Source organism: Dermochelys coriacea, chromosome 5 (genome assembly GCF_009764565.3).
Source record: "Dermochelys coriacea isolate rDerCor1 chromosome 5, rDerCor1.pri.v4, whole genome shotgun sequence".
NCBI classification, from domain to species: domain Eukaryota; kingdom Metazoa; phylum Chordata; order Testudines; family Dermochelyidae; genus Dermochelys; species Dermochelys coriacea.
The window spans coordinates 91,950,130-91,962,361 of record NC_050072.1 but is presented as its reverse complement, the minus strand read 5'-3'; the positions used below and the strand labels follow the sequence as shown (position 1 = coordinate 91,962,361).

Below are 12,232 nucleotides of genomic sequence, written 5' to 3'. Positions count from 1 at the left end.
TGTCCCCCCCCCCCCCCGTCACCTCTTTTCCAAGCTGAAAAGTCCTAGTGTTATTAATCACTCCTCATACGGAAGCCATTCTAAACCCCTAATCATTTGTTGTTGCCCTTTTCTGAACCTTTTCCAATTCCAATATACTTTTTTTGAGATGGGGTGACCACATCTGCACAGAGTATTCAAGGTGGAGGTGTACCATGGATTTATATAGAAGCAATATGATATTTTCTGTCTTATCTATTGTGTTCTTGATGATTCCCAACATTCTGTTTGCTTTTTTGACTGCCACTGCACATTGAGTAGATGAATTCAGAGAATTATCCACAATGACTCCAAGATCTCTTTCTTGAGTGGTAACAGCTAATTTAGACCCCATCGTATATGTATAGTTTTCCAGTGTGCATTACTTTGCATTTATCAACATTAAATTTCATCTGCCATTTTTTTGCCCAGTCACCTAGTTTTGTGAGATTCTTTTGTAGCTCATCACAGTCTGCCTGGATTTAACTATCTTGAGTAGTTTTGTATCATCTGCAAATTTTGCCACCTCACTGTTTACCCCTTTTTCCAGATCGTTTATGAATATGTTAAATAGGACTGGGCCCAGTACAGATCACTGTTTACCTCTCTCCATTCTGAAAACTGATTTCTGGTTTTTATTTATTTATTTATTTATTCCTATTCCATTTATTCCTACCCTTTGTTTCCTATCTTTTAACCAGTTACCAGTCCATGAGAGAAGCTTCCCTCTTATGCCATGACTGCTTATTTTTTTAAGAGCCTTTGGTGAGGGACCTTGTCAAAGGCTTTCTGAAAATCTAAATACACTATAACCACTGGATCTCCTTTGTTCACATGCTTGTTGACCCCCTCAGAGAATTCTAGTAGATTGGTGAGGCCTGATTTACCTTTACAAAAACCATGTTGACTATTTCCCAACAAATTATGTTCTTCTATGTGTCTGACAATTTTGTTCTTCATGATATTTCAACCAGTTTGCCCTGTACTGAAGTGAGACTTACAGGCCAGTAGTTGCCAGGGTCACCTCTGGAGCCCTTTTTAAAAATTGGTGTCACATTAGCTATTCTCCAGTCGTTTGGTACAAAAGCTGATTTAAATGATAGGTTACAGATGACAGTTAGTAGTCCAGCAATTTCCTTCAGAACTCTCGGGTGAATACCATCAAGACTTGGAGACTTATTACTGTTTAGTTTATCAATTTGTTCCAAAACCTCCTCTAATGACACCTAAATTTGGGACAGTTCCTCAGATCTGTCACCAAAAAGAATGGCTCAGGTTTGGAAATCTCCCTCACATCCTCAACAATGAAGACCGATGCAAAGAATTAATTTAGTTTCTCTGCAGTGGCCTTATCGTTTTTGAGTGTTCCTTTAGTATCTTGCAAAAAAGAAAAGGAGTACTTGTGACACCTTAGAGACTAACACATTTATTTGAGCATAAGCTTTTGTGAGCATCGGATGAAGTGAGCTGTAGCTCACAAAAGCTTATGCTCAAATAAATTTGTTAGTCTCTAAGGTGCCACAAGTACTCCTTTTCTTTTTGCGAATACAGACTAACACGGCTGCTACTCTGAAACCTTTTAGTATCTTGATCATTCAGTGGCCCCACTAGTTCTTCAGCAGGCTTTCTGCTTCTGATGTATTTAAAAAAAATTTGCTATTACTTTTGGAGTCTTTGGCTAACTGTTCTTCAAATTCTTTTTTGGTCTTTCTAATTATATTTTTACACTTCATTTGCCAGAGTTTATGCTCTTTTCTATTTTCCTCATTAGGATTTATCTTCCACTTTTTAAAGGATGCCTTTTTGCCTCTCACTGCTTCTTTTACTTTGTTGTTTAACCACGGTGGCTCTTTTTTGGTTCTCTTACTGTGCTTTTTAAATTGGGGTAACATTTAAGTTAAGCCTCTATTACGGTGTCTTTAAAAGTTTCCATGTAGCTTGCAGGAATTTTACTTTTGGTACTGTACCTTTTAATTTCTGTTTCACTAACCTCCTCATTTTTCTGTAGTTCCCCTTTCTGAAATTAAATGCTACAGCGTTGGGCTGCTGTGGAGTTTTCCCCGCCACAGGGATGTTAAATTTAATTATATTATGGTCACTATTACTAAGCGGTCCAGCTGTATTCACTTCTTGGACCTGATCCTGTGCTCCATTTAGGATTAAATCAAGAATTGCCTCTCCTCTTGTGGGTTCCAGGACAGCTACTCCAAGAAGCAGTCATTTAAGGTGTCAAGAAAAGAAAAGGAGTACTTGTGGCACCTTAGAGACTAACACATTTATTTGAGCATAAGCTTTCGTGAGCTACAGCTCACTTCATCGGATGTAGCTCACGAAAGCTTATGCTTAAATAAATGTTAGTCTCTAAGGTGCCACAAGTACTCCTTTTCTTTTTGCGAATACAGACTAACACGGCTGCTACTCTGAAAGGTGTCAAGAAACTTTATCTCAGCATCCCTTCCTGAGGTGATCTATACCCGGTCAATATGGGGATAGTTGAAATCCCCCGTTATTATTATTGAGTTTTTTATTTTAATAACCTCTCTAATCTCCCTGAGCATTTCAGAGTCACTAACACCATCCTGGTCAGGTGGTCTGTATATAGCCCTATTGCTATATTCTTATTTTTCAAGCTTGGAATTATTATCCATAGAGATTCTGTAGTACAGTTTAATTCATTTAAAATTTCTACTTCATTTGATTCTACGTTTTCTTTCACATATAGTGCCACTCCCCCACCAGCACGACCTGTTCTGTCCTTCTGATATATTTTGTACCCTGGTATTACTGTGTCCCATTGATTATCCTCATTCCACCAAGTTTCTGTGATGCCTATTAGATCAATATCCTAATTTAATACTAGGCACTCTAGTTAACCCATCTTATTATTTAGACTTCTAGCATTGGTATATAAGCATTTTAAAAACTTGTCATTTTTTGGCTGTCCCCTATTGCATGACAAAATGGAATGGGACTTTTTTTCATTTGTCTGTTTCTCATTAGATCCTCCTGTATTTTATCATTTTCCATCCTCTCCTCCTTATTAGGACATAGCAATTGAAAGGGGAAGGGACTTTTAAACTACCTGTTTTTAAAATTCTTGAATTTTGGTTCTTAGGTGACTAACATTATTTATGGGACATCTTCACTAAATGTCCAACATTGCTTTTAATTGAGGGATGTTAGTGCTGAGAATCATCCATACTTCTCAGAGGAACTCCAGCAAAACCAGGGAAGACTAGGCTTGATATTTCTGATATATATAAAGTAAAACAAGCAAAGGAATAAGGAGGAAACCTACAGTCCTTTTCAAACACAAGACTAATATTTTAATTCATTCTTTATAGGTTACCTTTTATGATGCACAGTTTAAAAATAATATTTGAGTCTGAATGTGCTTGCAAGTTATACTAAGATTACTATTACTGCAAAAGTGATTTACTTTGTACACCTGACTGTGTTCAGTTTGTAGTCAATTTCACGGATTCTTCTTGTTTTCGGTCTTTCACATAGCAATGGAAGAGAGAGAGAGATTTTTGCTTATTATAAAACCTCAAAAATTAAATGTTTAATACCCAAAATTCCTTTAAGCTTTTTTTAAAAATTGATTGTCTTTTTTAGGTTGTGTGTGTAACTTTATTAATGGTTTTCCAGTTGAGGAGTGGTGATATTAACATTTTGCTGTCCTGGTTTTTGAGTTTATATAGTAAAATCTATTCAGGAGAAATTTTGAAAGAGACAACATCCTTTTTAAAGGGGTTGTCAAATTATGGGCTGCTGAACTTTCAGTGTTGCCCTTTGAATTTACATCTGACTAGTTCATTTTTTTCCTTATGCAAGGTAAGCATTGGCTCCCATTAAATACTTTCTATAGTTTATTCTTGATCTATGATTTGTATTTATAGGTGCAATATTATGGTTATGAAAGCTTCAGTAGAAGATGATGATTCAGGATGGGAGCTCAATATACCTGACAAGATGGAAAAGGGTAATACAAACTGGATCGATATTACCCAGGAGTTTGAAGAGGCCTGTAGAGGTAAGTTGTACTTAGACTCTTAAGGATTCCAATTTTTAAGAAGCCCAACCATAATTCTTGAAGTTACCTTCTAGTCTAAGGCTCCACTCCTGCAATGAGCTCAGTACGGGTAGACTCATTGACTTTATTGGAAGTATGCAGATTCAAGAGTCTGCCTGTGTCAAGTTTATAGTGGGATTGGGGTCCATGAGATTAGCAACCCTCTTCAGAAGATATAAACCTCCTTCCTTTTTTCAGGCAGCTTTTCTCCTTACGGTTTTTCTCATTCTGTTAAAAGAACAGGAGTACTTGTGGCACCTTAGAGACAAATTTATTTGAGCATAAGCTTTTGTGGGCTACAGCCCACTTCATTGGATGGCATGCATCCGATGAAGTGGACTATAGCCCACAAAAGCTTATGCTGAAACAAATTTGTTTGTCTCTAAGGTGCCTCAAGTACTCCTGTATTTTTTGCGGATACAGGCTAACACGACTGCTACTCTGAAACCTCTCATTCTATTGTTTTCTTTTAATCATTTTCCCCCCATCCTCCTCTTGATGGGAAATCTTGTTTATCCATACTGGACCTGTCTCCTGTTTTCCTGGAACTGTCAAATGTACCTAAATTGAACACAGCCCTGTATCCTAGAAATCGACTGTCCAATGCTGATTTTTATTCATTTCTGCACTTGAATCAAAACTGATAAGTTTCTCATGTTATTGGAAGACAAATATCTTCAGTTACTGTTAAGATTGCTACTGAGAGTTAATTTGCCTGTGTGTAATTTTTGAACTGACCCTTGGTGCAACATTAAATCAAAAATAACTTTCCACCAGTATGTTACACACATTATTTTGCATGCACCATATGAGGATTTCCTTATACTAATCTAGAAGGGGGATCCTCAAATGCTGTCTTAGAGCAATTTTAAGTTCCCTTTGAATTGTTGGAATGGCACAAAGGGAGTGCCTTGGGTGATGGCATTGAGCAGTTAGTGTCACATTTCATGGTAACTATGCCTGTATTCCCTCTCTTAGTCCATCAAGGGTACTCCCAGTCATCACTTCTCTTGGGAGGAGACCTGTGTCTCTTTCCCTCCTGATTGGGATGTTAGGGCTGCACAGCTCCCTGATTTACACTGATATATTTCTAGCAAGCCAGACTGCCTAAACAGGCCAGTATCTGTGCTTTGCTTTCTCTCAAATGGCTCTGAACAGTGTAATTGCCAGGAGTTACAAGTTGCCACACAATTCTTTCTAAGCAAGCACATTTATTTTTAAGGTAAAACCATTACAATTAAAACATATTAAAAATAAAGAACCTACATGCATGCTAAAAAGCTTACCAGAAGTCACCCCAGCTCCACCCTCAGGCTCTAGTAGGTCAGTCTTTGAAAACCCACAACTGGGTTTTCTCCATGGTTACAAGTTCATAACTGTCTCAGATTCCTAACCAACTGGTCAGCCTGTTTCTTTATACAGCTCAGGCCTTTGATCTCCAACCTCTGCGAACAGATAATCAGCAATCACCTCTCTTCAGGGTGTAAGGGTTTTTGCATAACTGGAGGTAGGAAAGTACATTAATCTTTCCTTAGGCGTTTCCCTGGAAATGCATTTACTGTCCTCAGAGTCCATTTTTGTCTGATATATTTTCAGTAAAGTCCTTTGGACCCCCAGGTCTCACATCACATCCGTTCCCTAGAGAAGTTACGTACAATCCAGACCACAATTATATATGAACTTTGCATTTGATGCAGTGGATCCCAAAGTTACTTAAACTTTAATTCAATAAGGTTTTATGAGGATATTTGCAGAAAATTGCCATTATCTGTCTATGACACTTCCAAGAGGCACCCTGGTTGTGAGGCACCTTGCTACCCCCTGTCCTTAGTGTGTGGAAGTCTTGTCTGTGCCTTCTATAGTTCAGCTCCCTGACTCCATCAGCCTCTGGCAACACAAAGCACTATCCTTCAAGTCTCTACAGGCCTCGCTGTCTCTGTACATGTTAGAGATAGCCACATACCAACCCCCAAGTTCTGCAAGTGTTCTTCTGGAGTGCCCAGCTCCAGTTTCACTGAACATTCACAGAACTGTCAGAATCTATGCTTCCAAAGGAATAGCTTGCACCAGCTTACAAGATTCCCAGCATTTTGAGTTAAGAATGGCTGAGATCCCCTTTTCATAAAATCGGTCTTACTGGCAACCTGTCTTCACAGATTGAAAGATGCCAGAACGCCTCTCTGCTCCCACAGATAGACCAGATCTTTGACCGTCATCTGAAAAAAGGATTTTCCCATCGCTCCTGCACTGTTTACCTCTTCTTGTTAGTTTCCTTCTGAAGTCTCTGCCAGATCTTCATTAGCATTTGCCTCTTTGTGGTAATAGATTTCTACTGTGAGGTACACAATGGTTCACCAAGGAGATGTTGTCTCCCACCACCTGTCTTGAGAAGTTTGTCTCTAGGCACACTACCTTTGAGTATCCTGCCTTTAGCTGCAAGGGTTAGAAACATGATTTGCAACATATATGCTTAACTTTTCATGTTTTTTCTGTACATATAGCTCACAATGATTATGATGACCTGTGTGACATAGGCTTTCATTATCAACCTTACATGATGTTCTTTTGGTGAATCCAGGGGACCCATCTATCCCTGTGTCCTCTGCCAGTTGCATTAAGAGATCTTTGCGTCACGCTGTCACATTTGGTATTATATTTTGCCTTCAGCATCATAATATACATCAAAGGAAGAGGAACAATGCATGACTTTCTTCTGTATCTCCTTCTTTTGTAGTGTAAAGCCTGTTTAGCCAGTTGAGCAAGCTGTTTGGTTAAATATCTGTGATGAGCTGCTTTAGAGTAATATCCAAATTAATGATTTGTCCTGTTGTGTTCCTTCTAGAATTGAAGTTGGGAGAACTGCTTCATGACAAGCTGTGAGTATCCCATAGGGATATAATTTTTGAGATGGGAGTAATATATATTAGTATTTAGTGACCAACAAGATACTTAGCCTTTCTGATTTTGTCCTTGTATGCAATCTTTTTGTACTTTTTGTAGGAGTCCTTTCTGATTTTCTGGTCATAAAAGAGCTCCTGATGGAGCAATATTGGCCTCTTACTAGTCTTCCTATATTTCCTTTGCATCAGAATAATTTACAGTTGTGCCTTTAATATTGTCTCCTTGAGAAACTGACAGCTCTTCTGAAGTACTCCTTGTGTTAGATTTTCTTCTCATGGACCTTACTTAGGAAATCTGAGTTTGTTAAAGTCTGATATTTTTTCTTTAAGTTGTCTTTATTCTGCTGCTCTCACTCCTTTTGCTTCCTTAAAATCATGGAATCTATCATTTAAAATGTCATTTTAGGATAAATAGTGGGTAATATATAGTGTAAGGATGACAGGATTTAAGGTTTGGATTCAGCAAAGCACTTGAACATGTGCTTAGATTCCACTGATGTCAAAATCACTTCCATGAAACTCTTTTAACCATCTGAGTATTTTTATCTTGTCAGAAAAATATTTTTCAGGTGTTAACACCATGTTAACAAAGATAACATTATTAACAAAATGTATATCAGATGCTTCAAAAATAATATTTTTGTACAAAAATTATACATCAAATCATTAAAGTCAAGTAAGTCAAGGAAGTAAGCATCGGCCTATGTTTTGCAGCAGTATTTTGTGTGGCTTCTACTTTCTGAAGGCTGTGCACCAGACTTGCTGAGTAGGTTATATGCCAAAGTTGAGGCTTTGTCTGTCTGTTTTCCATATACCAGCTTTAACCTGAATGTTATCTTACACATTTATTAGCAGTATTAACCATTATGACAGCAACAGAATATAGTGTCAGAAACTGGATTGTTTCTGCATGATTTTTATTACGCTCTTTAAAAATAAAACTGAGGCTTAAAACGTGAATTCTGTATTTCTTGTTTGTCGGGGTAGAAAGGTAAATGTTTTCTCTGGTTGTGGCATAATCAAGCTCAGTTTGTTTTAGTTAAAATCAGTTAAAGCTATCAGATATGCATAATGTTCGATCTCTAAGAGGATGATATGTATGATGAGTTCTGTCTCTGTGTGTGTGAAGATGCATATACGTAGGCACAGATACTTAGTAACTGGGTATTTGGCTAAAGAAGTGCTCTTCAGTTTAAAATAAAGCCCAGGATTTTCAAGAGGACTTGAGACTCCGTAAAAGTTGGGTCCTTACAAGGTTCCTCAGATTGGGCACCTAACATCACTAGTCTCTCTTGACAGTCTTAGCCAGTGTGTTGACAAATGGCAAGCTCAAAACACATCACTTGTCAGTGTCTCAGAATTTAATAGTTTGATACTGGTGCCTGATGATAGTGTGTGGAAATCCATTGCTTTGTGCAAATTAAATGATTGTATACTAAGTGTTTGTTGCTTTTCATTGTTGTCCTTAGTTTTGGTCTTTTTGAAGCTATGTCTGCTATTGAAATGATGGATCCCAAGATGGATGCTGGCATGATTGGAAACCAAGTTAATCGAAAGGTTCTTAACTTTGAGCAAGCTATCAAGGTTGGTGTCACTTCCTTCCTTCCTTCCTTCCTTCCTTCTCTCCTTTTTATTGGCTGTTAATGCTGCCTTAAAAATGAAAAGAAAAGTAGAGTTTTAATAAATCATAGCTATGCACAACTTCAACAATCATATCAATGACCTATGCAAACTGAATATTTCAACATTTAATAGAGAACTTGTATTATGATAGGTTTCAGAGTAGCAGCCGTGTTAGTCTGTATTCGCAAAAAGAAAAGGAGTACTTGTGGCACCTTAGAGACTAACAAATTTATTAGAGCATAAGCTTTCGTGAGCTACAGCTCACTTGAAGTGAGCTGTAGCTCACGAAAGCTTATGCTCTAATAAATTTGTTAGTCTCTAAGGTGCCACAAGTACTCCTTTTCTTTTTGTATTATGATATTTTCCCTTCAGATATTTTCAGAAAAAATAACATGCCTTAGAATTTGAAGCCCTATTCATCTACAGAATAAGTACAATACAGATAACTGCAATATAAGTTTCTCCCTGCTTCCCAATTGTATGCTTCTGAGATGAAGATTTGTTAGATTATCTAGTCCTTTCTGCTGAAAGGATATTTCAGTCTCCTTGCCCATTCAGTACTTGGTCTCTCTGCTGATATTGTAAATTGACACTGGATTTGATAATGTGGATTCCTGTTCACTAGGAACTGGACAGAGGCCAAGTAATTTAACAAAGGCCATGGAGCAGCACTCCGATGATGATCTTTCACTACTGATGTCCTCAAATTTGAACTAATGAAGTAAAATTGAAAGATTCTGCATCCGTCCTGAGGTATCCAGTCACCATAGTTAGATAAGAAAATGCAAAGGTTTTGAAAGAGTCAAAAGAGAAGCAGCTCTAAGAATACCTTCCAGATTTTTCAAAATGTGGATTTGAGTGCATTGAACAAGTGGTTTCCTAACTGGTAAGGTATCATTTTTTAGGCTTTGATCCTGCAGTCAATGGAGCTCTCTGCAGGCATTTGCACATATGAAGTTTCTTATAAGACTGTTCTTTGTTTATTAATCCAGTGTTTGCATCTATGGTGTATATTTTTAAATGTTAGTTTAACCACTTTTTTATAACTTTTACAGGCTGCTTAATGATGCTAGAATGAAACTGCTGAGATATATATGTCTATTTCTACCTATCAGTGTGAGTTTTTTTGTAATGTGCTCATCACCATGGTATCTACTGCAAAAATCTTCAGAATTCCAAAGGTGTGGTTACCACAGTCATGAATAGGGCCCTACCAAATTCACAGTCCATTTTTGTAAATTTCATGGTCATAGCATTTTAAAAGTCTTGAATTTCATTATTTCAGATGTTTAAATCTCAAATTTCACAGCGTTGTAACAAAGCATGAATACTTATTGAAAAATGGCAAAATACAAACGTACAGCCCTTAAGTCAGCACTTCTGAAACTGGGGGTCCCGACCCAGAAGGGGGTTGCAGAGCTATTGTGTGTGGGGGAGTTGAGGGGTATAATGGTATTGCCACCATTACTTCTGCACTGCCTTCAGAACTGGGTAGCTGGAGGACGGCAGCTGCTGGATGGGTGTTGAGCTCTGAAGGCAGCATCGCCACCAGGAGTAGTGCAGCCTTCGGAGCTGGATTCCCAGCCAGCAGCCGCTGTTCTCCAGCCACCCAGCTCTGAATGCAGTGCCAACAGCAGGACTAGCACAGAAGTAAGGGTGGCAATACCATACTATGCAACACTTCTGCGCTGCTGCTGGCAGCGGCATTGCATTCAGACCTGGAAGCTGCCACTCTCTGGCTACCCAACTCTGAAGGCAGCACAGAAGTAAGAGCAGCAATACTTCAACCCCTTTACAATAGGCTTGAGACCCCCCCTTTTCAGTCAGGTTCCCTAGTTTGAGAAACACAGTGTACATGTGTATATATACTTTTACCCTATAGAATAAAAGAGTATAGGGTAAAAGTACACACAAGACCAGATTTCACGGTCCATGACATGTTTTTCATCACCGTTAATTTAGTAGGGTTCTAGATCAACAAAACCAACCAAATACAAATATCTTGGTTGATGAACTTTTAAAATTAAAATAATGTTGTATTCTGTAAAATTCCCTTTCTGCTGTGCAAAGAATGACGTATCTATTGTTTGTATAATCTATCGCTTTCATATGTTTTTTTTCTTTTTAAGGATGGCATCATTAAAATTAAAGATCTATCTTTACCTCAGATGATTGGGATAATGGATACTTGTTTTTGCTGCTTGGTAAGAATTTACTCCTTTTAATGCTGTTTTAATACTTTCAAAACTGGAGTTTAAGTGATTAAGAAAAAGATGTAGGTTTCCTTGGTAAAGAAGGATTTTAGGGTAAATTGATCCATTGAGCAGACACATATTTACATACTGTATGTTTAAATTTGCTGTAACTATTAGTAGTTGGAGTGATAGTTCAGTAATCAGGGTCTCAAGAAACTTTGTGTTCTAAAAGAACCATTAGTTCAAAAAAAAAACTAGGATTTTGACTATGAAGTACTAGAGAGAGATTATAGAATCTTATTTAAATTAGGAAATCTGATCAAATCCTGTATATTTTCATTGTTGCTTCTTTACAATACAGATCTTTATATGCATAAGAGGTTATAAAGATATGTTAAAGGAGATGTGCAAATTTATTTTTAATTGAATGTGTAGTAAACATGTATATGCTAAATGCCACAAAATAACTTTTAAAGGTACATTGGACATGTTTTAAACCAAAACTCTACTGTATTTCATTGTCAATGAAGATATTGAAGGACGTGCCTAGATATTGAAGCTTTCTCTCTGTTCTCATTTACATCAGTTTCATGTTGTTATACCAGGAGGTCATGGAAAGGAAGCTATGTTTAGACTTGAAATTGTAGAATACTAATATATTTTAGCAGCAAACTACAGTTGTGACTTCTTACTTATGTAATGGAACATTAGAGGAATACATATATAGTATGTAATTCATGTCCAGTGACAAGCTTACTTCCATACTTCTTGGACTGGGAACTTTGTAGAGGTAGCTTGTTCAACAAGTAAGGTGGTACATAATACTCTAGTGTGTGTCCCCTTTCCTTCCTGTGGTCCCCACCTCCATCTCTGTAGCCAACAAACAAAGAGATGTTGATGGGTTTCAGATGTCCTCATTTGGTCCTTTTTGCTGGATGGAAGGTTGGCATGATATGGAGTCTCTTTTGAGGACTGATTTAGACAGGGTAAAATAGAAAAGGAATGGGAATATATAAAAAAATGCAGACTCAAAAATAAAGTATGTACTTTTATTTTCTTTCTAGATAACATGGTTGGAAGGTCATTCCTTGGCACAAACAGTGTTTACTTGCCTATATATACATAATCCAGACTTCATAGAAGATCCTGCCATGAAGGCTTTTGCTCTGGGGATCCTAAAAATCTGTGATATTGCCAGAGAAAAAGTAAATAAAGCTGCAGTTTTTGAAGAGGTATGTTTGAATATGACCTGTAATTACAATATGTATAGCACCATAATTATTCATGGTGCTTTACAGAAATAAAAAAATGGCTTGAAGAGTGAAGTTTGTGACTACATTATTGTAGAATGGTCTGGGAGAGTGGCTAATTTTCTTGAACAAAATATCACTGGTCACCTAATTTCTCTTACACTTTTTCGT

General features: G+C 37.5%; 1 protein-coding gene across 4 annotated transcripts in view; it reads left to right on the top strand.

The window, feature by feature from the left end:
- Positions 1-12,232, top strand: part of NAA35 (N-alpha-acetyltransferase 35, NatC auxiliary subunit) — a 51,763-nt gene that overhangs the window by 11,167 nt on the left and 28,364 nt on the right. For all 4 annotated transcript variants that reach the window (XM_043515145.1, XM_038402667.2, XM_038402668.2 and 1 more), the window contains exons 2-6: positions 3,921-4,054; positions 6,936-6,969; positions 8,463-8,577; positions 10,746-10,820; positions 11,876-12,043. In XM_043515145.1, coding sequence (XP_043371080.1) covers positions 3,931-4,054; positions 6,936-6,969; positions 8,463-8,577; positions 10,746-10,820; positions 11,876-12,043 — 516 coding nt within the window. In that variant the 5' untranslated portion in view covers positions 3,921-3,930. The remainder of the gene's footprint in view (positions 1-3,920; positions 4,055-6,935; positions 6,970-8,462; positions 8,578-10,745; positions 10,821-11,875; positions 12,044-12,232) is intronic.